Genomic DNA, 25252 nt, shown 5'->3' on the forward strand with positions numbered 1-25252 from the left:
ATGTATTTTGTGAACGATATTCATGAGTAATTTAGTAAAATCACCGGAAGTTTGCGGTGGGTATGCTAGTTCTGAACATCACATGCTAATGTAAAAAGCTTGTTTTTGATATAAATATGAACTTGATTGAACAAAACATGCATGTATTGTATAACATAATGTCCTAGGAGTGTCATCTGATGAAGATCATCAAAGGTTAGTGCTGCATTTAGCTGTGGTTTTGGTTTTTGTGACATATATGCTTGCTTTGAAAATGGCTGTGTGATTATTTTTGCCAGGGTACTCTCCTGACATAATCTAATGTTTTGCTTTCGCTATAAAGCCTTTTTGAAATCAGACAATGTGGTTAGATTAACGAGAGTCTTATCTTTCAAATGGTGTAAAATAGTCCTATGTTTGAGAACTTTGAATTATGACATTTTGTGGTTTTAAATTTGGCGCTCTGATTTGTCACTGGCTGTTGAATAGTGTGGGACGATTTCGTACCCTAGAGAGGTTTTAAGGTCTGGGCTTTGACAAGGCCATTCCAAGATATTTAAATGTTTCCCCTTAAACTACTCGAGTGCTGCTTTAGCAGTATGCTTAGGGTCATTGTCCTGCTGGAAAGTGAACCTCCGTCCCAGTCTCAAATCTCTGGAAGACTGAAACAGGTTTCCCTCAAGAATATCCCTGTATTTAGCACCATCCATCATTCCTTCAATTCTGACCAGCTTCCCAGTCCCTGCCTGATGTAAAACATCCCCACAGCATGATGCTGCCACCGCCATGCTTCACTGTGGGGATGGTGTTCTCGGAGTGATGAGAGGTGTTGGGTTTGTGCCAGACATAGTGTTTTCCTTGATGGCCAAAAAGCTAAATATTAGTCTCATCTGACCAGAGTACCTTCTTCCATATGTTTGGGGAGTCTCCCACATACCCTTTTGGCAAAAACCAAATGTGTTCGATAATTTTTTTCTGTAAGCAATGGCTTTTTTCTGGCAACTCTTCCGTAAAGCCCAGCTCTGTGGAGTGTACGGCTTAAAGTGGTCCTACGGACAGATACTCCAATCTCCGCTGTGGAGCTTTGCAGCTCCTTCAGGGTTATCTTTGGTCCCTTTGTTGCCTCTTTGATTAATGCCCTCCTTGCCTGGTCTGTGAGTTTTGTTGGGCGGCCCTCTCTTGGCAGGTTTGTTGTGGTGCCATATTCTTACAATTTCTTAATAATGTATTTAATTGTGCTCTGTGGGATCCAAATAAAATCTACTTAAATTACAGGTTGCAATGCAACAATATAGGAAAAACTCCAAGGGGGATGAATATTTTTGCAAGGCACTGTATGTTCCTCTGCTCTAACAATCTACACCACACTACTACAGCAGTCTACAGCCATCCAGTTTAGATGTAACCAGGCTACACTACATTACTACAGCCATCCAGTCCAGATGTAACCAGACTACACTACATTACTACAGCCATCCAGTCCAGATGTAACCACACTACACTACATTACTATGGCCATAATGACCTCATTATATACATTAGTAAGGTTATAAAGTCAGTGTGTTTCTCTACGACAATCGGGCCATATGGACAGAATATGATTCAGACGTTTCTGTCTAAGTGGCGACTCGTGGATGACCTCATTATATACATTAGTAAGGTTATAAAGTCAGTGTGTTTCTCTACGACAATCGGGCCATATGGACAGAATATGATTCAGAGGTTTCTGTCTAAGAGGCGACTCGTGGATGACCTCATTATATATATTAGTAAGGTTATAAAGTCAGTGTGTTTCTCTACGACAATCAGGCCATATGGACAGAATATGATTCAGACGTTTCTGTCTAAGTGGCGACTCGTGGATGACCTCATTATATACATTAGTAAGGTTATAAAGTCAGTGTGTTTCTCTATGACAATCGGGCCATATGAACAGAATATGATTCAGAGGTTTCTGTCTAAGCGGCGACTCGTGGATGACCTCATTATATACATTAGTAAGGTTATAAAGTCAGTGTGTTTCTCTACGACAATCGGGCCATATGGACAGAATATGATTCAGAGGTTTCTGTCTAAGAGGCGACTCGTGGATGACCTCATTATATACATTAGTAAGGTTATAAAGTCAGTGTGTTTCTCTATGACAATCGGGCCATATGAACAGAATATGATTCAGAGGTTTCTGTCTAAGAGGCGACTCGTGGATGACCTCATTATATACATTAGTAAGGTTATAAAGTCAGTGTGTTTCTCTACGACAATCGGGCCATATGGACAGAATATGATTCAGAGGTTTCTGTCTAAGCGGCGACTCGTGGATGACCTCATTATATACATTAGTAAGGTTATAAAGTCAGTGTGTTTCTCTACGACAATCGGGCCATATGGACAGAATATGATTCAGAGGTTTCTGTCTAAGAGGCGACTCGTGGATGACCTCATTATATACATTAGTAAGGTTATAAAGTCAGTGTGTTTCTCTACGACAATCGGGCCATATGGACAGAATATGATTCAGACGTTTCTGTCTAAGTGGCAAGTCGTGGATGACCTTATTATATACATTAGTAAGGTTATAAAGTCAGTGTGTTTCTCTACGACAATCGGGCCATATGGACAGAATATGATTCAGAGGTTTCTGTCTAAGAGGCGACTCGTGGATGACCTCATTATATACATTAGTAAGGTATAAAGCCAGTGTGTTTCTCTACGACAATCGGGCCATATGGACAGAATATGATTCAGAGGTTTCTGTCTAAGAGGCGACTCATGGATGACCTCATTATTTACATCATTAAGGTTAAAGCCAGTGTGTTTCTCTACAACAATCGGGCCATATGGACAGAATATGATTCAGAGGTTTCTGTCTAAGAGGTGACTCGTGGATGACCTCATTATATACATTAGTAAGGTTAAAGCCAGTGTGTTTCTCTACGACAATCGGGCCATATGGACAGAATATGATTCAGAGGTTTCTGGACATATTGTTATTATTTAACCAGGTAGGCCAGTTGAGAACAAGTTCTCATTTACAACTGTGACCTGGCCAAGATAAAGCAAAGCAGTATGACACAAACAACAACACAGAGTTACACATGGAATTAACAAACATACAGTCAATAATACAATAGAAAAAGTATACATACAGTGTGTGCAAATGAGGTAGGATAAGGGAGGTAAGGAAATAAATAGGTCACACTGGCAAAATAATTACAATATAGCAATTAAACATTGGAGTGATAGATGTGCAGAAGATGAGTGTGCAAGTAGAGATACTGGGGTGCAAAGGAACAAAATAAATAAAATAAATAACAGTATGGGGATGAGATAGTTGGATGGGATGTTTACAGATGGGCTATGTACAGGTGCAGTAATCTGTGAGCTGCTCTGACAGCTGGTGCTTAAAGCTAGTGAGGGAGATATGAGTCTCCAGCTTCAATGATTTTTGCAGTTCGTTCCAGTCATTGGCAGCAGAGAACTGAAAGGAAAGGCGGCCAAAGGAGGAACTGGCTTTGGGGGTGACCAGTGAAATATACCTGCTGGAGCGCATGCTAAGTGTGGGTGCTGCTATGGTTACCAGTGAGCTGAGATAAGGTTGGGCTTTACCTAGCAAATACTTATAGATGACCTTATGCCAGTGGGATTGGCGACAAATATGAAGTGAGGGCCAGCCAACGAGAGCATACAGGTCGCAGTGGTGGGTAGTATATGGGGCTTTGGTAACAAAATGGATAGCACTGTGATAGACTGCATCCAATTTTCTGAGTAGAGTGTTGGAGGCTATTTTGTAAATGACATCCGCAAAGTCGAGGATCGGTAGGATAGTCAGTTTTACGAGTGTACGTTTGGCAGCACGAGTGAAGTATGCTTTGTTGTGAAATAGGAAGCCGATTCTAGATTTAATTTTGGATTGGAGATGCTTAATGTGAGCCTGGAAGGAAAGTTTACAGTCTAACGAGACACCTAGGTATTTGTAGTTGTCCACATATTCTAAATCAGAACAGTCCGGAGTAGTGATGCTGGACGGGCGGGCGGGTGTGGGCAGCGATTGGTTGAAGAGCATGCATTTAGTTTTACTTGCATTTAAGAGCAGTTGGAGGCCACGGAAGGAGAGTTGTATGGCATTGAAGCTCGTCTGGAGGTTAGATAACACAGTGTCCAAAGAAGGGCCAGAATTATACAGAATGGTGTCGTCTGCAGAGAGGTGGATCAGAGAATCACCAGCAGCAACAGCGACATCATTGATGTATACAGAGAAAAGAGTCGGCCTGAGAATTGAACCCTGTGGCACCCTCACAGAGACAGCTAGAGATCAGGACAACAGCCCCCCCCCCGATTTGACACACTAAACACTGTCAGAGAAGTAATTGGTGAACTAGGCAAGACAGTCATTTGAGAAACCAAGGCTGTTGAGTCTGCCGATAAGAATGTGGTGATTGACAGAGTCGAAAGCTTTGGCCAGGTCGATGAATACAGCTGCACAGCATTGTCTCTTATCGATGGCGGTTATGATGTCGTTTAGGACCTTGAGCGCGGCTGAGGTGCACCCATGACCAGCTCGGAAACCAGATTGCATAGCGGAGAATGTACAGTGTGATTCGAAATGGTCGGTGATCTGTTTGTAAACTTGGCTTTCGAAGACCTTAGAAAGGCAGGGTAGGATACATATAGGTCTGTAGAAGTTAGGGTCTAGAGTGTCTCCCCCGTTGAAGAGGGGGATGACCGCGGCAGCTTTCCAATCATTGGGCATCTCAGACGATACGAAAGAGCGGTTGAACAGGCTAGTAATAGGGGTTGCAACAATTTCGGCAGATAATTTTAGAAAGAGAGGGCCAGATTGTCTAGCCAGGCTGATTTGTAGGGGTCCACATTTTGCAGCTCTTTCAGAATATCAGCTATCTGGATTTGGGTGAAATGGGGAAGGCTTGGGAAAGTTGCTGTGGGGCGGTTGCAGTGCTGTTGACCGGGGTAGTGGTAGCCAGGTGGAAAGCATGGCCAGCCATAGGAAAATGCTTATTGAAATGCTCAATTATTGTGGATTTGTCAGTGACAGTGTTTCCTAGCCTCAGTGCAGTGGGCAGCTGGGAGGAGGTGCTCTTATTCTCCATGGACTTTACAGTGTCCCAGAACTTTTTGGAGTTTGTGCAACAGGATGCAAATTTCTGTTTGAAAAAGCTAGCCTTTGCTTTCATAACTGCCTGTGTATATTGGTTCCTGACTTCCCTGAAAAGTTGCATATCGTGGGGGCTATTCGATGCTAATGCAGTATGCCACAGGATGTTTTTGGACTGGTCAAGGGCAGTCAGGTCTGAAGTGAACCAAGGACTATATCTGTTCCTGGTTCTACATTTTTTCAATGGGGCATGCTTATTTAAGATGGTGAGGAAAGCACTTTTAAATAATATCCAGGCATCCTCTACTGATGGGATGAGGCCAATATCCTTCCAGGATATCCATGCCAGGTCAATTAGAAAGGCCTGCTCGCTGAAGTGTTTAGGGAACATTTGACAGTGATGAGGGGTGGTTGTTTGACCGCATACCCATTACGGACGCAGGCAACGAGGCAGTTATCGCTGAGATCATGGTTGAAGACAGCAGAGGTGTATTTGGAGGGCAGGTTGGTTAGGATGAGATCTATGAGGGTGCCCGTGTTTACAGATTTGGGGTTGTACCTGGTAGGTTCATTGATCATTTGTGTGAGATTGAGGGCATCAAGCTCAGATTGTAGGATGGCCGGGGTGTTAAGCATGTCACAGTTTAGGTCACCTAACAGCACGAGCTCTGAAGATAAATGGGGGGCAATCTATTCACATATGGTGTCCAGGGCACAGCTGGGGGTAGAAGGTGGTCTATAGCATGCGGCAATGGTGAGAGACTTGTTTCTGGAAAGGTGGATTTTTAAGAGTAGAGGGATGTCGCGACGGAGTAGTCTGTTACATCGGCAGACCAGTCATGATGGATCAGCAGGGCTCCGTGTGGTAAAAGGGTCCAGGCCAATTGGCAAAATAGGTATAGCGGCCAAAGAATTTGTCCGATGGGCATCTTCAGCTAACAGTCCGATATGCTCTAGACAGCTAGCGGACCGCGGCTAGCAGATGGGCATTTAGGGGACGTCGGAACGGAGGAGCCAGTTGAAAAAACCCCTCGGGCAGATTACGTCGGTAGCCCAGTCGTGATGGATCGTCAGGGCTCCGTGTCGGCAGTAAAAGGGGTCCAGGCCAATTGGCAAAATAGGTATTGTAGCCCAAGGAGGGGCTGATGGACCTCTTCGGCTAGCCGGGAGATGGGCCTAGCAAAGGCTAGCTCCAGGATAATTGGTTCTTGCTTCGGGACAGAGACGTTAGCCAGGAGTGGCCACTCGGGTAGCAGTTAGCTAGCTGCGACGATCCGGATGAAAAGGTTCAGAGCTTGCGGTAGGAATCCGGAGATATGGAGAAAAATAAGTTTGATTTGCTCTGGTTTGAATCGCGCTCTGCAGACTGGCAAGAGTTGTCCGGGCTAAAGGTTAGCTGATGACCGCTATCAATGGCTAGCTGACTACTAGCTAGTAGCTAGTTAGCTGGCTAGCTTCTGTTGGGGGTTCCAGTTCAAAAGTAAAGAGAATAGCATATCCATACCTCATTGGGTGAGGCGGATTGCAGGAGAGTATTTTGAAGTTGAGGTTAAGAAAAATATTTTAAAAAGATATGTGAAGGAAAAATATATAAAAAGATATATACACAGGACACGACAAGACGAAGACAAAAATGTCTGACTGCTACGCCATCTTGGAATGAATACTTGGAATGACAATCTTGGAATGACAATGTAATAACGTACTTTAGTGAGAACCAGTGACAAGATATCCACTCTGTATATAATATAAGGCCACTGGCAGATCTGGTGTAGAGAAGGAGGGTTAGGAGAGAAGGTTGGATGAATAATGGAGGAGAGGAGAGGAGAGGAGAGAGAGAGAGAGAGAGAGAGAGAGAGAGAGAGAGAGAGAGAGAGAGAGAGAGAATTTAAGAGAGAGAGACAGCTATAGCCGGAGACCGCAGCTTATGCACATCCTCCATCCCCGTCCACAATACCCTAGCAAAACCCAAGCCTACCTCGTCCACAATACCCTATCAAAACCCATGCCTACCCCGTCCACAATACCCTAGCAAAACCCAAGACTACCCCATCCACAATACCCTAGCAAAACCCAAGCCTACCCCGTCCACAATACCCTAGCAAAACCCAAGCCTACCCCGTCCACAATACCCTAGAAAAACCCAAGCCTACTCTATGGTAGTAGCTTACACCGATGCCCCTAGTGGACGGTTTTGAAGGCATCTCTCGACGTCCTGGGTACTGCATCACATAAACGTTCCCATTCGTCAACTATAATGGATTCATTGTTATACAAATCAGTTAAGTACAGTAGTGTCTATGCAAATCCATCAAGCCTACCATAAATCAGTTTGTGTCATATTCAAGCACTAGCAAACATGTTTATAATAACAATAAAATTCTCCACGTTAGCCATGACTTAACCAGTCTTTCTAGCTACCTCTAACTGAAAGGTAGGGCTCCTGAGTAACACAGTGGTCTAAGGCACTGTATCTTAGTACAAGAGGTGTCACTATAGTCCCTATAGTTTGATTCCGGACGTGATTGGGAATCCCATAGGGCAGCGTACTATTGGCCAAGCGTCGTCTGGGTTTGGCCGGGGTAAGGACGTCATTGTAAAATAAGAATTTGTTCATAACTGACTTGCCTAGTTAAATAAAGGTTACTTTAAAACAAATATATATATTACTGTAAGACAACCAGCAATGACGCACACAGAAACAGCAGGCTAATGGATCCATCATCCGTGTTTACAGAACCAGATAAACAGGCCACTAACCATACAAGACAAGCAGGTAAATGGAAAAGTCTAAACTAGAGCTGACCACCATGATCCCAGCTCCAGATGGTGTTCAGGAGACAGAGTATGAGTCCCAAATGGCAGCCTATTCCCTGTAGAGCCCTACGGGTCATGGTCAAAAAGTAGTGCACTAAAATAAGGAATAAGATGCCATTTGGAATGCGGACTGAGAGACAGATTACATTACATGAACAGAAATAGATGTGTGTCTGTATGGCTGTACAGGGTTGAGACTTGTGGTACACAAATTCAACTGCTAGCCTGATTTGCTGCCTACATCAGTTATTTGACTTGACAGGGGAGTCTTCTTCTAGGAAAGTATGTGGTTCACAACAAGGGATGTGTATGCAGTCACTTGCTGACAGATGTTGGCAACAGTTTTGAGCACACCTTTCGCCTCTGGGTATTTATGGTGTATTCAAACGCTGCACATGTTGGTGTTCCAGGATGCATGTTGGTGTTCCAGGTACATGCTGGTGTTCCAGTACATGCTGGTGTTCCAGTACATGCTGGTGTTCCAGTACATGTTGGTGTTCCAGGATACATGTTGATGTTCCAGGATACATGTTGGTGTTCCAGTACATGCTGGTGTTCCAGTACATGTTGGTGTTCCAGTACATGTTGGTGTTCCAGGATGCACGTTAATGTTCCAGTACATGTCGGTGTTCCAGTACATGTTGTTGGTCCAGTACATGCTGGTGTTCCAGTACATGCTGGTGTTCCAGTACATGTTGGTGTTCCAGTACATGTTGGTGTTCCATTTCATGCTGGTGTTCCAGTACATGTTGGTGTTCCAGTACTTATTAGTGTTTCATTTCATGTTGGTGTTCCAGTACATCTTTGTGTTCCATTACATGTTGGTGTTCCAGTACATATTAGTGTTTCATTTCATGTTGGTGTTCCAGTACATCTTTGTGTTCCATTACATGTTGGTGTTCCAGTACATCTTTGTGTTCCAGTACATGTTGGTGTTCCAGTACATGTTGGTGTTCGAGTACATGTTGGTGTTCCAGTACATGTTGGTGTTCCAATACATATTTGTGTTCCAGTACATGTTGGTGTTCCAGTACATATTTGTGTTCCATTACATCTTTGTGTTCCATTATGTTGGTGTTCCAGTACATATTTGTGTTCCAGTACATGTTGGTGTTCCAGTACATATTTGTGTTCCATTACATCTTTGTGTTCCATTAAATGTTGGTGTTCCAGTACATGTTGGTGTTCCAGTACATGTTGGTGTTCCAGTACATGTTGGTGTTCCAGTACATGTTGGTGTTCCAGTACATGTTGGTGTTCCAGTACATGTTGGTGTTCCAGTATATGTTGGTGTTCCAGTACATGTTGGTGTTCCAGTACATGTTGGTGTTTCAGTACATGTTGGTGTTCCAGTACATGTTGGTGTTCCAGTACATGTTGGTGTTCCAGTACATATTAGTGTTTCATTTCATGTTGGTGTTCCAGTACATCTTTGTGTTCCAGTATATGTTGGTGTTCCAGTACATATTTGTGTTCCATTACATGTTGGTCCTCAGACATGACAATAACACAGCTGACATCTAGAGTCTAGATTCTGAAATCCTCATGATTTCTTGCCTCAGTAATTTTGTGATTTAATATATTTTAAAATCAGAGTGCCACACCCTATCATTCAGCATCTTTAAGTAGAACAATTCGGTCAGCTCAGCTCACAGCAGCGTACAACTATAGCCGTCCTTTAAATAGCACCCTGTTTCCAACATAGTTTCATATTTCTGACAAGAAACCATGGTCATAAGTAGTGAACTGTGTTGGGGAATAGGGCGTCATGTGGGATCCATCCCTAGTATTTCCCAGTCTGGGATAGAAGATTAAACAGGGCATTCAAAAAAATGTAGTATTTGTCATGGTGATGGACTGAGTAATAAGTGATGTTCTAAACGTGTTGTCAGACTGGTTATATTGCTTGATACAGGATGCTATACACATCTAGGCTAGGCTAACAGACACATCCTGGTTTTGCCCGTGTCTCATGTTCTGTGTCTACATCTCAGTGTAGGATCCGTTCGCCCTATCCAATTAAACCGTATTCCTCATACTATGAGAGTCTTTATGAAAATAGGTTTTGTTTATATCTACATGTGTTGACCCTATTTCAAGGACATGATACTGTACATACAGTATATGCACTATATACACAAAAGCATGTGGACGACACTTCAAATTAGCGGATTCAGACGTTTCAGCCACACCCGTTGCTGACAGGTGTATAAAATCTAACGCACAGCAATGCAATCTCCATAGACAAACATTTACAGTAGAATGGCCCATACTGAAGAGCTCAGTGCCAAAGCTGCCCCGGATAACTGTAAGTGCTGTTATTGTGAAGTGGAAAAGTCTAGGAGCAACGACAGCTCAGCCGCAAAGTGGTAGGCCGCACAACCTTACAGAACAGGACCGCCGAGTGCTCATCTGTCCTTGGTTGCAACACTCAATAGCGAGTTTCCAACTGCCTCTGGATTCAACGTCAGCACAATAACTGTTTGTCGGCTGGAGTGGTGAAAAGCTCGCCGCCATTGGACTCTGAAGCAGTGGGAACGTGTTCTCTGGAGTGATGAATCACACTTCACCATCTGGCAGTCCGTTGGACAAATTTGGGTTTGGCGGATATCAGGAGAACGCTACCGGCCTGAATGCCCAGAGCCAACTGTAAAGTTTGGTGGAGGAAGAATAATGGTCTGGGGCTGTTTTTCATGTTTTGAGCTTGGCCCCTTATATCCAGAGAAGGGACATCTTAACTCTACAGCATAAAATGCCATTCTAGACAATTCTGTGCTTTCAACTTTGTGGCAATAGTTTGGAGAAGGCCCTTTCCTGTTTCAGCATGACAATGCCACCATGCAGAAAGCACAGAGCCCTGACCTCAACTCCATCAAACACCTTTGAGATGAATTGGAAGGCTGACTGCGAGCCATGCCTAATCTTCTAACATCAGCACCCCACCTTACTAATACTCTTGTCGCTGAGTGCTAGCAAGTCCCGCAGCAATGTTCCAACATCTAGTGGAAAGCCTTCCTAGAACAGTGGTGGCTGTTATAACAGCAAAGAGGGAACCAACTCCATATTAAAGCCCATGATTTTGGAATGAGATGTTCGATGAGCAGGTGTCCATATATTTTTGGTCATGTAGAGTATATCGATGAAAGAAACATAGCCAAGCACAAGCACCAGGGAAGAAATGATCACACTCTCTGGGTAGAAGGGATCACTCTCTCTGGGTAGAAGGGATCACACTCTCTGGGCTGAAGGGATCACTCTCTGGGTAGAAGGTATCACTCTCTCTGGGTAGAAGGGGATCACACTCTCTGGGTAGAAGGGATCACACTCTCTGGGTAGAAGGGATCACTCTCTCTGGGTAGAAGGGATCACACTCTCTCGGCTGAAGGGATCACTCTCTGGGTAAAAGGGATCACACTCTCTGGGTAGAAGGGATCACTCTCTCTGGGCTGAAGGGATCACACTCTCTGGGCTGAAGGGATCACTCTCTGGGTAAAAGGGATCACACTCTCTGGGTAGAAGGTATCACACTCTCTGGGTAGAAGGGATCACACTCTCTGGGTAGAAGGGGATCACACTCTCTGGGTAGAAGGGATCACAATCTCTGGGTAGAAAGGATCACTCTCTCTGGGTAGAAGGGATCACTCTCTCTGGGTAGAAGGGATCACTCTCTCTGGGTAGAAGGGATCACTCTCTCTGGGCTGAAGGGATCACACTCTCTGGGCTGAAGGGATCACTCTCTGGGTAGAAGGGATCGCTCTCTGGGTAGAAAGGATCACTCTCTCTGGGTAGAAGGGATCACTCTCTCTGGGTAGAAGGGATCACTCTCTCTGGGCTGAAGGGATCACACTCTCTGGGCTGAAGGGATCACTCTCTGGGTAGAAGGGATCACTCTCTGGGTAGAAGGGATCACTTTCTGGGTAGAATGGATCACTCTCTCTGGGTAGAAGGGATCACTCTCTCTGGGTAGAAGGGGTTCACTCTCTCTGGATAGAAGGGGATCACATACTTGTGTAATTCAGATCAGGGTGCTATTAAAAGTTCAATCAAAATGATTGTAGTCCTTTTGCTTGAGTCAATCAAACCCCTTAACAGAAAGATGTGACCAACATTACCATTATCCACTCCTTGAGGAAGACAGAAGGCTGGTTCACAAGGCTACATACAGTACAATTATCCACTCCTTGAGGAAGACAGAAGGCTGGTTCACAAGGCTACATAGAGTACAATTATCCACTCCTTGAGGAAGACAGAAGGTTAGTTCACAAGGCTACAGTACCATTGTCCACTCCTTGAGGAAGACAGAAGGCTAGTTCACAAGGCTACAGTAACATTATCCACTCCTTGAGGAAGACAGAAGGCTGGTTCACAAGGCTACAGTAACATTACCCACTCCTTGAGGAAGACAGAAGGCTGGTTCACAAGGCTACAGTAACATTATCCACTCCTTGAGGAAGACAGAAGCTTCCTTATGATACAGCTACAGAACAACTCGTCTTGCTGAGGCAGGTTCATATTGTTTGGAGCCAGGGCATATCCACACAAAACAGTAAGCACCACACTAAGCTTCTGAAGGATTGGAGGTCAACCATCTACAGGCAATTCTCTCGTACTTTGTGATTATTGAGACTGCTATTCGCCCACACCCATGCCCTGTAACCCTCTACAGAGCACAGTACACATCATCTTCCATTGTACGTATTGTCTCAAGCGGATCCAAAGCCAAATAAAGACATGCCAGGCACGCCTCTGTATTACTTTACAAAAATAAAGTATTATTTTCCATGAAGGTTAAAACATTTTTTTTAAAAGGTTCAAACTAACCACCCAATAACCTCGAATGGAGAAAACTTCTGATGACTATAAAAGAACATCCAGTAATACACTGGTCTATTGAAGACTGAAACATTGGTTTATGATCAATTACAAGTTTGGAAGCATGAAGTTTAACAGTCTGCTGGAGTTTCATATCTATTCAGTTTCCATGGATGTTTAAAAAGTTGGTTGTGCTGTCTCCTGCCAGAGAAAGTTGCAGATTTGAAATTTTGCTCTAATCTATTCTTCAGTCCGCTGCATGAATAATCAATGTACTGTAGATATTTCCTCCCTCCACAGCCCATTGGAAACGGCTGAGCCTAATTAGCCAACTGATGTGTGGGGAGAATGTTTTGGGGGGGTAAACCCCCCCACCCCCAAAAAAACAAAGAAACACGTACACACACACAAACACACTCAACCCCTAGGACCAATAGAGTAGAGGATAATGGGAGTGGAGCGCCGTCGGTAGATAACCTAGAACGATACAGAACAAAACCCTGAAACCAGGAAGAGAAAGCCCTTTTGGTGAATAATATGCTCATTAAACTGTTGTGTAACAGTTCTGTGTCCCAAATGCCGTTAACATAATCACTTACTGGTTAGGATGAGTATGATACAGCTACCAAATGGCACCCTATTCCCTTTATAGTGCACTACTTTCGACCAGGGCCTATAGGGCTCTCTCTCATATATATATATATATATATATATATATATATATATAGAGAGAGAGAGAGAGAGAGAGAGAGAGAGAGAGAGAGAGAGAGAGAGAGAGAGAGAGAGAGAGAGAGAGAGAGAGAGAGAGAGAGAGAGAGAGAGAGAGAGAGAGAGAGAGAAAGCCATTTGGGACACAGAACTGTTACACAGAGAGAAGATTTTATTGGCAGGTGTGAACCAGTAAGTGATTATTTTAAAGCGTAGACCTCTGTCAAACTGCACCGCAGAGCAAACTCTAGGCAACAAAATGACACATTAATCAAATGCATTGCATGTGCATCACATTACAATTACAGGTTCTTTAACCAGCAGACTTTAGCAGGCTGTATCACAACCGGCCGTGATTGGGAGTCCCATAGGGCGGCGCACAATTGTGCCAGCGTCGTCCGGGTTTGGCCGGTGTAGGCCGTCATTGTAAATAAGAATTTGTTCTTAACTGACTTGCCAAGTTAAATAAAAAAATATATAAAAAAAATAGCACGCTGTCCATCTCAATGTCTTGTTGGGTTATAAACTAGAATATTGCTGCAGCCTAAAGTTCTTCTAGTGGAAATATAGCAGAGTAAGTTCCTTTCCTGTCTTCCTGACCCGGGGCTTGATCTCGGGACCCTATGTACACAACACTCCATCACTCAAAGTCACCAATACTATCTGACAGGGCAAGACTAAAGCCAACTGTCAAACCGTGAGGCATCTCAGTGAGGGTGTCGTCGCGGCCAGATGGCTGCTAGGGCTTCAAGAGCCTCCCAACTGGTACCTACAGAAGACAATCTTATAGACTCTTATTTTGTCAACCAGATATTGTTGTATTGTCTATTTGATTACCATTGTTATGGGAATCTCTAAAATCACTATCCAAAACAGTTGATTAGCTGTCTTGGCTAATGAACAAAGAGGTCAGTGTGAAGGTCAATGTCTTCCTAAAGCTAGAGTGAAATTGTTTAGTTGACATTATAGTACAGTAAGTCTATATGTTTAACCATTCTAGTATATATGATGTACATACAAGGTTTACCACACCAAACTCCAAGTACGTACATATCTTCCAAATGAACTGTGTCGTTTCTAACTTGTAGCCCACAGTGGTTACCATATCATGTCATTCCACTTGAGGATAATTTAAATGAATTGACCATTTAATCATATCATAAGTGAATACACTTTACACCCTTTCAATATGCACATTTGAGAACATTAGAGAACATTAGTTAACATAAGATAACATTAGAGAACATTAGAGAACATTAGAGAACATAAGATAACATTAGATAACATAAGATAGCATAAGATAACATAAGATAACATTAGAGCACATTAGAGAACGTAAGATAACGTAAGATAGCGTAAGATAACATTAGAGAACATACGATAACATTATAGAACATTATAGAACATTAGAGAACATTATAGAACATTAGAGAACATTAGAGAACATTAGAGAACATAAGATAACATAAGATAACATTAGAGAACATTCCCCAGATAGGTCACTTTGAGACTCACCTGATTCTCTGGACAGCTGATGGAAGGCATCCACTCCCTTCTCTCCATAGGATCCTTCTGATGCTACGGTAGATATGTAGTTCCAGCCCATGGCCTTGACTATGTCCACCATGGCTTGGGCTTGAAAAGAGTCCGGAGGCACCACGCGAGAGAAGAAGTCATATCGTCGGTCATCGCTCAGCTCCGGGGCCGTGGAGGCATAGCTGATCTGAGGAATCTGAGGAGAGAGGGAAGAAGGGTTAAGTTGGAGAGGACATCATAATGCCAATCACGGCTGTTTTCTCGGGTTGGGGAATGTAAAGTGGATATAGTAGTACTCTGATGTGTAACAGCTTGCTCCACAAGGTGGAATACAATATCCTGGACAGATGGCAGTCAGCAATAGGACTGCACTTGTCACACAGTACCAGTCGAAATTTTGGACACACCTACTCATTCAAGGGCTTTTCTTTATTTTTACTATTTTCTACATTGTAAAATAATATTGAAGACATCACAACTATAAAATAACACATATGGGATCATGTAGTAACCAAAAAAGTGTTAAACAAAACAAAATATATTTTATATTTTTGATTCTTCAAAGTAGCATTGATGACAGCTTTGCACACTCTTGGCATTATCTCAACCAGCTTCACCTGGAACGCTTTTCCAACAGTCTTTAAGGAGTTCCCACATATGCTGGGCACTTGTTGTTTGCTTTTTTTCTTTCACTCCGCAGTCCAACTCATCTCAGACCATCTGAATTGGGATGAGGTCGGGTGATTGTGGAGGCCAGGTAATCTGACGCAAAACCCCATCACTCTCCCTCTTGGTCAAGTAGCCCTTACACAGCCTGAAGGTGTGTTGGGTCAATTTCTTGTTGAAAAACAAATGATAGTACCACTAAGCGGAAATCAGATGTGATGGCGTATCGCTGCAGAATGCTGATTGAATTCTAAATAAATCACTGGCAGTGTCACCAGCTTCATGGTGGGAACCACACATGCGGAGATCATCCGCTCACCAACTCTGCGTCTCACAAGGACACGGCGGTTGGAACCAAAAATCCAAGATTTTCCCCTGTCTAATACCCATTGCTTGTGTTTCTTGGTCCAAGCAAGTCTCTGCGTTTTATTGGTGTTCTTTAGTACTGGTTTCTTTGCAGCAATTCGACCATGAAGGCTTGATTCACGCAGTCTCCTCTGAACAGTTCATTTTGTGATGTGTCTGTTACTTGAACTCTGTGAAGTATTTATTTGGGCTAAAATTTCTGAGGCTGGTAACTATCCTCTGCAGCAGATGTAACTCTAGGTCTTCCTTTCCTGTGGCAGTCCTCATAAGAGCCAGTTTCATTTTAGTGCTTGATGGTTTTTGAGACTGCACTTGAAGAAACTTTCAAAGTTCTTGAAATTGTCCGGATTGACTGACCTTCATGTCTTAAAATAATAATGAACTGTCATTTCTCTTTGCTTATTTGAGCCGTACTTGCCATAATATGGACTTGGTCTTTTATCAAATAGGTCTATCTTCTGTATACCAACCCTACGTTGTCACAACACAACTGATTGGCTCAAACACATTAAGAATGAAAGAAATTCCACTATTTAACTTTTAAAAAGGCACACCTGTTAATTGGAATGCATTTCAGTTGACTACGTCATTAAGCTGGTTGAGAGAATGCCAAGAGTGTCCAAAGCTGTCATCAAGGCAAAGGGTGGCTACTTTGAAGAATCTCATATATAAAGTATATATTTCTTTGGTTAATACATGATTCCATATGTGTTTTTTCATAGTTTTGATGTCTTCACTATTATTCTACAATGTAGAAAATAGTCAAAATAAAGAAATACCCCTGAACGAGTAGATGTTCTAAAATATTTGACTGGTACTGTACATTATCCATCGTCTTACATTTTTTTAATATATGAAAATAATAACTGTATTGTCAATCATCTGATGAATATGCCAATCCCACTATCGATCACTATAGCCTGCATAGTTCACTGCATTTATATGCGTAAGTCTTTTTGCTCTGCAGACGTGACAAACCAGTGAGTTTAATCCTTACCTACAGTATGTGACATTGCATTTTTGTCTAGACAGTCCTGTGTGTCTGGGCTCTGAGAAACCACAGTCCAATACCACTCACTAGACAGTCCTGTGTGTCTGGGCTCTGAGAAACCAGTCAAATACCACTCAATGATATGTAGTCTGCATAACATCTAACAACCACGTCTACAGTCCTCTGCATGTCCTTGTTTGCATGAGATTTTACTCTATATTATGTTATTATATTAGATAGCCCTGGCTGTATGACTTGGTCTCTAAAGCCATGTTCACACTGCAGGCCTTAATGCTCAAATCAGTTGTGTTTTTCAAAATCCATTTTGCAATATAACTGACTGTCCAAACAGCCAGTTCCAAGCGACCAAGTTATTTGTGTGTGATCAGACAGCAGTCATATGCTTACATAGCTATGCTAGTTGTGATAGTAATGAAGGGTGTGTGCGCAGTAGTGAACGCTGATTTGTAGTGGCGCTCGTGCTTCCTTTCCCTCAGAAGTTAGATAGCAACCTAAGGTGACGTCACAATGCCCGCCATGAACTTTTCCCAGTTCTGTTGAATGTTGAAAATCATAATGTAAGAACACTTTCAAATCATCAAAGGATAAGATGCCCCCAATTTTCAAAATGAGTCATTTTTGGCTAGCCACAGCAGTCAACTAGCTAGCCACACTAGTTAACTAGCTAGCCACAGCAGTCAACTAGCTAGCCAAACGAGTTAACTAGCTAGCCACAGCAGTCAACTAGCTAGCCACACGAGTTAACTAGCTAGCCACAGCAGTCAACTAGCTAGCTACAGCAGTCAACTAGCTAGCCACACGAGTTAACTAGCTAGCCACAGCAGTCAACTAGCTAGCTACAGCAGTCAACTAGCTAGCCACAGCAGTCAACTAGCTAGCCACACTAGTTGACTAGCTAGCCACAGCAGTCAACTAGCTAGCCACACTAGTAAAATAGCTAGTCACAGCAGTCAACTAGCTAGCCACAGCCTCCAACTAGCTAGCCAAACTAGTTAACTAGCTAGCCACAGCAGTCAACTATCTAGCCACACGAGTTAACTAGCTTGCCACAGCAGTCAACTAGCTTGCCACAGCAGTCAACTAGCAAGTCACACTAGTTAGCTAGCTAGCCACAGCAGTCAACTAGCTAGGCACAGCAGTCAACTAGCTAGCCACAGCAGTCAACTAGCTAGCCACAGCAGTCAACTAGCTAGTCACACTAGTTAAGAAGCTAGCCACACTAGTTAACTAGCTAGCTAGCCACAGCAGTCAACTAGCTAGCCACACTAGTTAACTAGCTAGCCACAGCAGTCAACTAGCTAGCCACACTAGTTAACTAGCTAGCCACAGCAGTCAACTAGCTAGCCACATCAGTCAACTAGCTAGCCACAGCAGTCAACTAGTTAGCCACAGCAGTCAACTAGCTAGCTAGGTAGCTGTTTAGCTTTTTAGCACATTCACTTATTTGTTTTGTAAACAATTAACAAGCTAGTTACAGTGAGGGGGAAAAGTATTTGATCCCCTGCTGATTTTGTACATTTGCCCACTGACAAAGAAATGATCAGTCTATGATTTTAATGGTAGGTTTATTTGTACAGTGAGAGACAGAATAACAACAACAAAAATTCTGAAAAATGCATGTCAAAAATTGTATAAATTGATTTGCATTTTAATGAGGGAAATAAGTATTTGACCCCCTCTCAATCAGAAAGATGTCTGGCTCCCATGTGTATTTTATCCTGGTAACAAGCTGAGATTAGGAGCACACTCTTAAAGGGAGTGCTCCTAATCTCAGCTTGTTACCTTTATAAAAGACACCTGTCCACAGAAGCAATCAATCAATCAGATTCCAAACTCTCCACCATGGCCAAGACCAAATAGCTCTCCAAGGATGTAAGGGACAAGATTGTAGACCTACACAAGGCTGGAATGGGTTACAAGACCATCGCCAAGCAGCTTGGTGAGAAGGTGACAACAGTTGGTGTGAATATTTGCAAATGGAAGAAACACAAAAGAACTGTCAATCTCCCTCGGCCTGGGGGTCCATGCAAGATCTCACCTCGTGGAGTTGCAATGATCATGAGAACGGTGAGGAATCAGCCCAGAAATACACGGGAGGATCTTGTCAATGATCTCAAGGCAGCTGGGACCATAGTCCCCAAGAAAACAATTGGTAACACACTACGCCGTGAAGGACTGAAATCCTGCAGCGCCCGCAAGGTCCCCTGCTCAAGAAAGCACATATACATGCCCGTCTGAAGTTTGCCAATGAACATTTGAATGATTCAGAGGACAACTGGGTGAAAGTGTTGTGGTCAGATGAGACCAAAATGGAGCTCTTTGGCATCAACTCAACTCACCGTGTTTGGAGGAGGAGGAATGCTGCTTATGACCCCAAGAACACCATCCCCACCGTCAAACATGGAGGTGGACACATTATGCTTTGGGGGTGTTTTTCTGCTAAGGAGACAGGACAACTTCACCGCATCAAAGGGACAATGGACAGGGCCATGTACCGTCAAATCTTGGGTGAGAACCTCCTTCCCTCAGCCAGGGCATTGCAAATGGGTCGTGGATGGGTATTCCAGCATGACAATGACCCAAAACACATGGCCAAGGCAACAAAGGAGTGGCTCAAGTAGAAGCACATTAAGGTCCTGGAGTGGCCTAGCCAGTCTCCAGACCTTAATCCCATAGAAAATCTGTGGAGGGAGCTGAAGGTTCGAGTTGCCAAACATCAGCCTCGAAACCTTAATGACTTGGAGAAGATCTGCAAATATGAGTGGGACAAAATCCCTCCTGAGATGTGTCCAAACCTGGTGGCCAACTACAAGAAACGTCTGACCTCTGTGATTGCCAACAAGGGTTTTGCCACCAAGTACTAAGTCATGTTTTGCAGAGGGGTCAAACAACAAACACTTATTTCCCTCATTAAAAGGGAAATTATTTTATAACATTTTTGACATACGTTTTTCTGGATTTTTTTGTTGCTATCCTGTCTCTCACTGTTCAAATAAACCTACCATTAAAATTATAGACTGATCATTGCTTTGTCAGTGGGCAAACGTACAAAATCAGCAGGGGATCAAATACTTTTTTTCGTCACTGTAGCTACCGGATGTTCTTGTCAAACTGTCAACAGAGCAACAAGATATGCCGAATAAAAGTCTAAAAACCACTTGAGGGGAAATAAATCAGCTTTTATAGTTCATACACAAGTCACATGGCCTGGAAACAGATTTGTATCTCTCTTCAAACCACCTACGAAGGTGGATTTGAGTCACTTCAAACTGCCTATGTGAACACATCTTTAAAAGCCAAAGTTCAATCATGAACCAATTCTGGCAGAGATTTCCAAACAAGCTTGACAGAGATACTGAAAGTTAGATTTTTTTATGGCCGGGGATAATTGGAAGTTTTGACATCTCCTTGCCTTCAGCAAAACGTCACTGCTCAAAGTTATTAATATTGAGTAAATGATATATCATGAATATTTTGCATATTTCAAACAGTTTTTCCACAATGAATAATTTCAGTTTATGAAGTTCAGAGTTATCAGTAAAATAAGATACGATATGCCTTGCACGGCGACATTTTTGGCTCATCCTGCTATATTGACTCCTTGTGCCATACCACAGTGAATACGCCTGTTCAGGGTCAGGCCTGGTTAGTACTGGGACGGGAGACCGCCTGAGAATACCAGGTGCCGTAAGCACTTTTTTTTTTAAAGTACGATATCCCTCAAACTTCTAAATTAGTTTGACACACCTTGCTCTTCATTGAAATTACATTCCATCAGAGAGTGGTCTGGGATTACTTCAACATTATGTCCATTTGGGTCTGGTCCCTTGGCCTTGTTAATTCTCTCTCAGGAGAGAGCTCCCTTAGCTGTAAATCCCAACAACATGCTGTTTCTTCAATTAGCCCTTTGATCTTTCTTAATTTAATGGGAGGAGAGTAGAAGCGTTCATGTGTAAATACTGCCCATTATTAGAGGAAGAAGAATGGACGTGGCTATGATATTGTAGAAATAAAACGAATGAAGAACAGAAGTAAAACATTCAGTCAAAAAACATAAAACGACTGAAGAACAGAAGTAAAACATTCAGTCATAAAACATAAAACGATTCAGTCCAACATTATATGACAGCTGAACACTACCAGATAGGAATGGCTGTGGGTGATATACTATAGCAGTAAACCATGGACATGGGTGATATACTATAGCAGTAAACCATGGACATGGGTGATATACTATAGCAGTAAACCATGGACATGGGTGATATACTATAGCAGTAAACCATGGACATGGGTGATATACTATAGCAGTAAACCATGGACATGGGTGATATACTATAGCAGTAAACCATGGACATGGGTGATATACTATAGCAGTAAACCATGGACATGGGTGATATACTATAGCAGTAAACCATGGCTATGGGTGATATACTATAGCAGTAAACCATGGACATGGGTGATATACTATAGTAGTAAACCATGGACATGGGTGATATACTATAGTAGTAAACCATGGACATGGGTGATATACTATAGTAGTAAACCATGGACATAGGTGATATACTATAGCAGTAAACCATGGCTATGGGTGATATACTATAGCAGTAAACCATGGACATGGGTGATATACTATAGTAGTAAACCATGGCTATGGGTGATATACTATAGTAGTAAACCATGGACATGGGTGATATACTATAGTAGTAAACCATGGACATGGGTGATATACTATAGTAGTAAACCATGGACATGGGTGATATACTATAGTAGTAAACCATGGACATGGGTGATATACTATAGTAGTAAACCATGGCTATGGGTGATATACTATAGTAGTAAACCATGGACATGGGTGATATACTATAGTAGTAAACCATGGACATGGGTGATATACTATAGTAGTAAACCATGGACATGGGTGATATACTATAGTAGTAAACCATGGCTATAGGTGATATACTATAGTAGTAAACCATGGACATGGGTGATATACTATAGTAGTAAACCATGGCTATAGGTGATATACTATAGCAGTAAACAATGGCTATGGGTGATATACTATAGCAGTAAACCATGGCTATGGGTGATATAAATAGCTGTGCAGCAACGCTCCCCATCCAACCTGACAGAGCTTGAGAAGATCTGCAGAGAAGAATAGGGGAAACTCCCCAAATACAGGTGTGCCAAGCTTGTAGTGTCATACCCAAGAAGACTCAAGGCTGTAATCGCTGTCAAATGTCCATCAGCAAAGTATTGAGTATAGGGTCTGACTACTTTTGTAAATGTAATACTACGTTTTTTTTTTGTTATACATTTGCAAACATTTCTAAAAACCTGTTTAATCCATTTCAGAATCTGGCTGTAACATAACAAAATGTGGAAAAGTCAAGGGGTCTGAATAATTTCCGAATGAACTGTATAGAAAACTTCTGACCTCTGATTGGGTGTAATTGGAGGTCTACCAAGTATTTCAACAGTGCCATGAGGAAACAACAACCCTCCACCTTCCACCCTCTGACTCTTAGGCCTTGAAGTTTCTTGTTTCCTGTTATCTGTCTCGCTCTCTCTCTTCCACAGGAATCAACAACCTTCCACTCTCTGACTCTCATTCCTTGAAGATTCTTGTTTCCTGTTCTCTTTCTCTTCCACATGAATCAACAACCTTTCACCTTCCACCCTCTGACTCTTAGGCCTTGAAGTTTCTTGTTTTTGTGTTCTCTGTCTGACACACACACAAACACTAGAGCTGGGCGGTGTACCTTATTTTATTACAGTATACACCGGTATTGATGCACAGAGCAGTTTGGGTTTTTACTTTACCTTCTATAATGGTATTTGAATGTTTGGTTTATTAAATGTGATTTACCATGTGTAACATCCTTCAAACCTTTTTATAGTTTACACCGCTACTTGAATCATCCTTCCTCGCTCTCTCTCCATGGGTTTTTTTACAAGCCAGTTCCATCGTTGTCAAAGACAACTCCATCGAATTTAGCTAAAATATCGCTCTTTCCTTGTCTCTAATGATAATGTTAGTGATAGGTCCTTGGCGGCAACAAGACGTTGCAATTCCACTATTGAAAGCTTCATCATTTAGCCTACTGAGCCTAGTGACTGGCTAGAACTGGAGTGAGGCACGAGAGTGAGCCGACGGAAGGGGGAAATTACTATTCAACTTTTTATAAAATGTTATTAAGTAAACTATACTGGGCTCCCGAGTGGCGCAGCGGCCTAAGGCACTGCATCTCAGTCCTAGAGGCATCACTACAGACCCTGGTTCGATTCCAGGCTGTATCACAACCTGCTGTGATTGGGAATCCCATAGGGTGGCGCACAATTGGCCAAGCGTCGTTAGGGTTTGGCTGGTGTAGGCTGTCATCGTAAATAAGAATGTGTTCTTAACTTAACTGACTTGCGTTGTTAAATAAATAAAACACGTAAATACTGGGCCTAGCCTACACAGTTGTTGTTTTAATGAAATGCTCCACACATGACACACTTACAACAGTCCTATCCCTGCATCAACCTCTGGTCAATGCAGCATATGCAACAATGTTGACAACATTAATGTTGTTTCCAATTTGTTTCTTAATATAAATCCACAAGTGTTATATAATTACACTATTAGTCTATGTTTCTTACATCTGCAAACAGCTAGTTTGGATTTTCTTAGTTTTAAGAAGTTTTAGCTAAATAATGTTAGCCACTAATGCTAATCGTTAGTTAGCTGGCTAGCTAGCTAGCTAATAAATGTACTGAGTCAGAGCAAATGTAGCTAGCTAATATGACCTGATACCAGTTCTGGTATAGGACCCTATAATCTTTTGCTACATTAAATTGGTGAAGCATAAATATGTTGGCTACATGAAGAAACATTTAATGTATCCAAAGATTATAGGATCCCCTAGGAAACACTGACCATCACTTTGGTTCCTACCCTGTCACAATAACTCCTCCCTGGCATTTTCATTCGTTGTCATGTCAAACACTGTATTCAAAGTGCCCACTATTATTTATATTCTAACTATATAATTCGTTTAAACATTATATTTCCATGATTCCAACAGTTCACCCAAGTGTGTTGATCTATATTGCAAGACAAATCAAGGTGTAGTTGTTTTTTGCCCCATATCATGCAACCCTATGTGGCAGTGTGAAAATTAACTCAAATGAGTGCAGGAAATGCAGAAATGTATGGAAATGCAGGAAATTATTTTAGGTTAAAGTTGAATTGAACAGTGTAAAACAATCAGAAAGGAGAAAGAGTCATTGACATCACCTGTGTTGCCACCGTTGGATCAGGCACTACTCATAAAGCAAATGTAGAACTTTTATTATTAAAAAACACAAATTACTTACATTTTTAAATATCGTCATATGATATTTTGGCCATATCACCCAGCCCTAACACACACACACACACACACACACACACACACACACACACACACACACACACACACACACACACACACACACACACACACACACACACACACACACACACACACACACACACACACACACACACACATTTTAAAGTTAAATGTGGTCTCTCTCTGTGTAGTGAATTACAGAATGTACTCTAAACCTTTGGGTACCATTAAACGGAAGATATGTTTATCAATTAGCTCCCTGTAATTATTATCACGCGATCAAACTGATTAATCGTTTAATTGTAATTACCTAGGAGATCGGGGCACCAAGGAGAATATTCAGATTACAAAGTTATAATTTTCCTAATATAACTTTCCTGTACTATAATATTATATTCTATTATAGTATAGGCCGATTATCTTCTAGTTTCAATGGTGTATTTTACCTCTAGTCCAGTCTCATTCCAAAACGTCGTAAATTGTTGTATCTGCACGAACCCAGTCTTTACTAAAATCATCAATTGTCTTAAAATCATTTATTTACTACACTAAGTAATTAACAGAAAAACATACAAACAGTAATTATCGTCAACAAAGGATTGGTATCGGAATGTGCCCTTGTGGGCTAAACAGGCTGGTCGGCCTGTTGAACAATGGGTCATAAATGGTCAGCTGAGAAGTTTACACAGAGTTCATTAACAATTGACAATTGAAGGCTCACTCATTCGGGAACAATTGCAATCAATATATATATTTACGCTCAGTGTGTCGTTCTGATTCTTGTTGGAGAGTAGTTCTGTTGGGGAGTTTTGTCCGCGTTCTCTCTCTCTCTCTCTCTCTCTCGGTTAGAATGGATCTTTCAGAGCA

At 42.2% G+C, this 25252-nt stretch overlaps 1 protein-coding gene across 1 annotated transcript in view; it reads right to left on the reverse strand.

Annotated features, from left to right (window-relative positions):
- Positions 1–25252, reverse strand: part of LOC106566206 (metabotropic glutamate receptor 7) — a 396414-nt gene that overhangs the window by 257892 nt on the left and 113270 nt on the right. The window contains exon 2 of the mRNA XM_045691964.1: positions 14945–15161. Within this exon, the coding sequence (XP_045547920.1) occupies positions 14945–15161 (217 nt within the window). The remainder of the gene's footprint in view (positions 1–14944; positions 15162–25252) is intronic.

The sequence above is a fragment of the Salmo salar genome, chromosome ssa12 (assembly GCF_905237065.1).
Source record: "Salmo salar chromosome ssa12, Ssal_v3.1, whole genome shotgun sequence".
Classification (NCBI taxonomy): domain Eukaryota; kingdom Metazoa; phylum Chordata; class Actinopteri; order Salmoniformes; family Salmonidae; genus Salmo; species Salmo salar.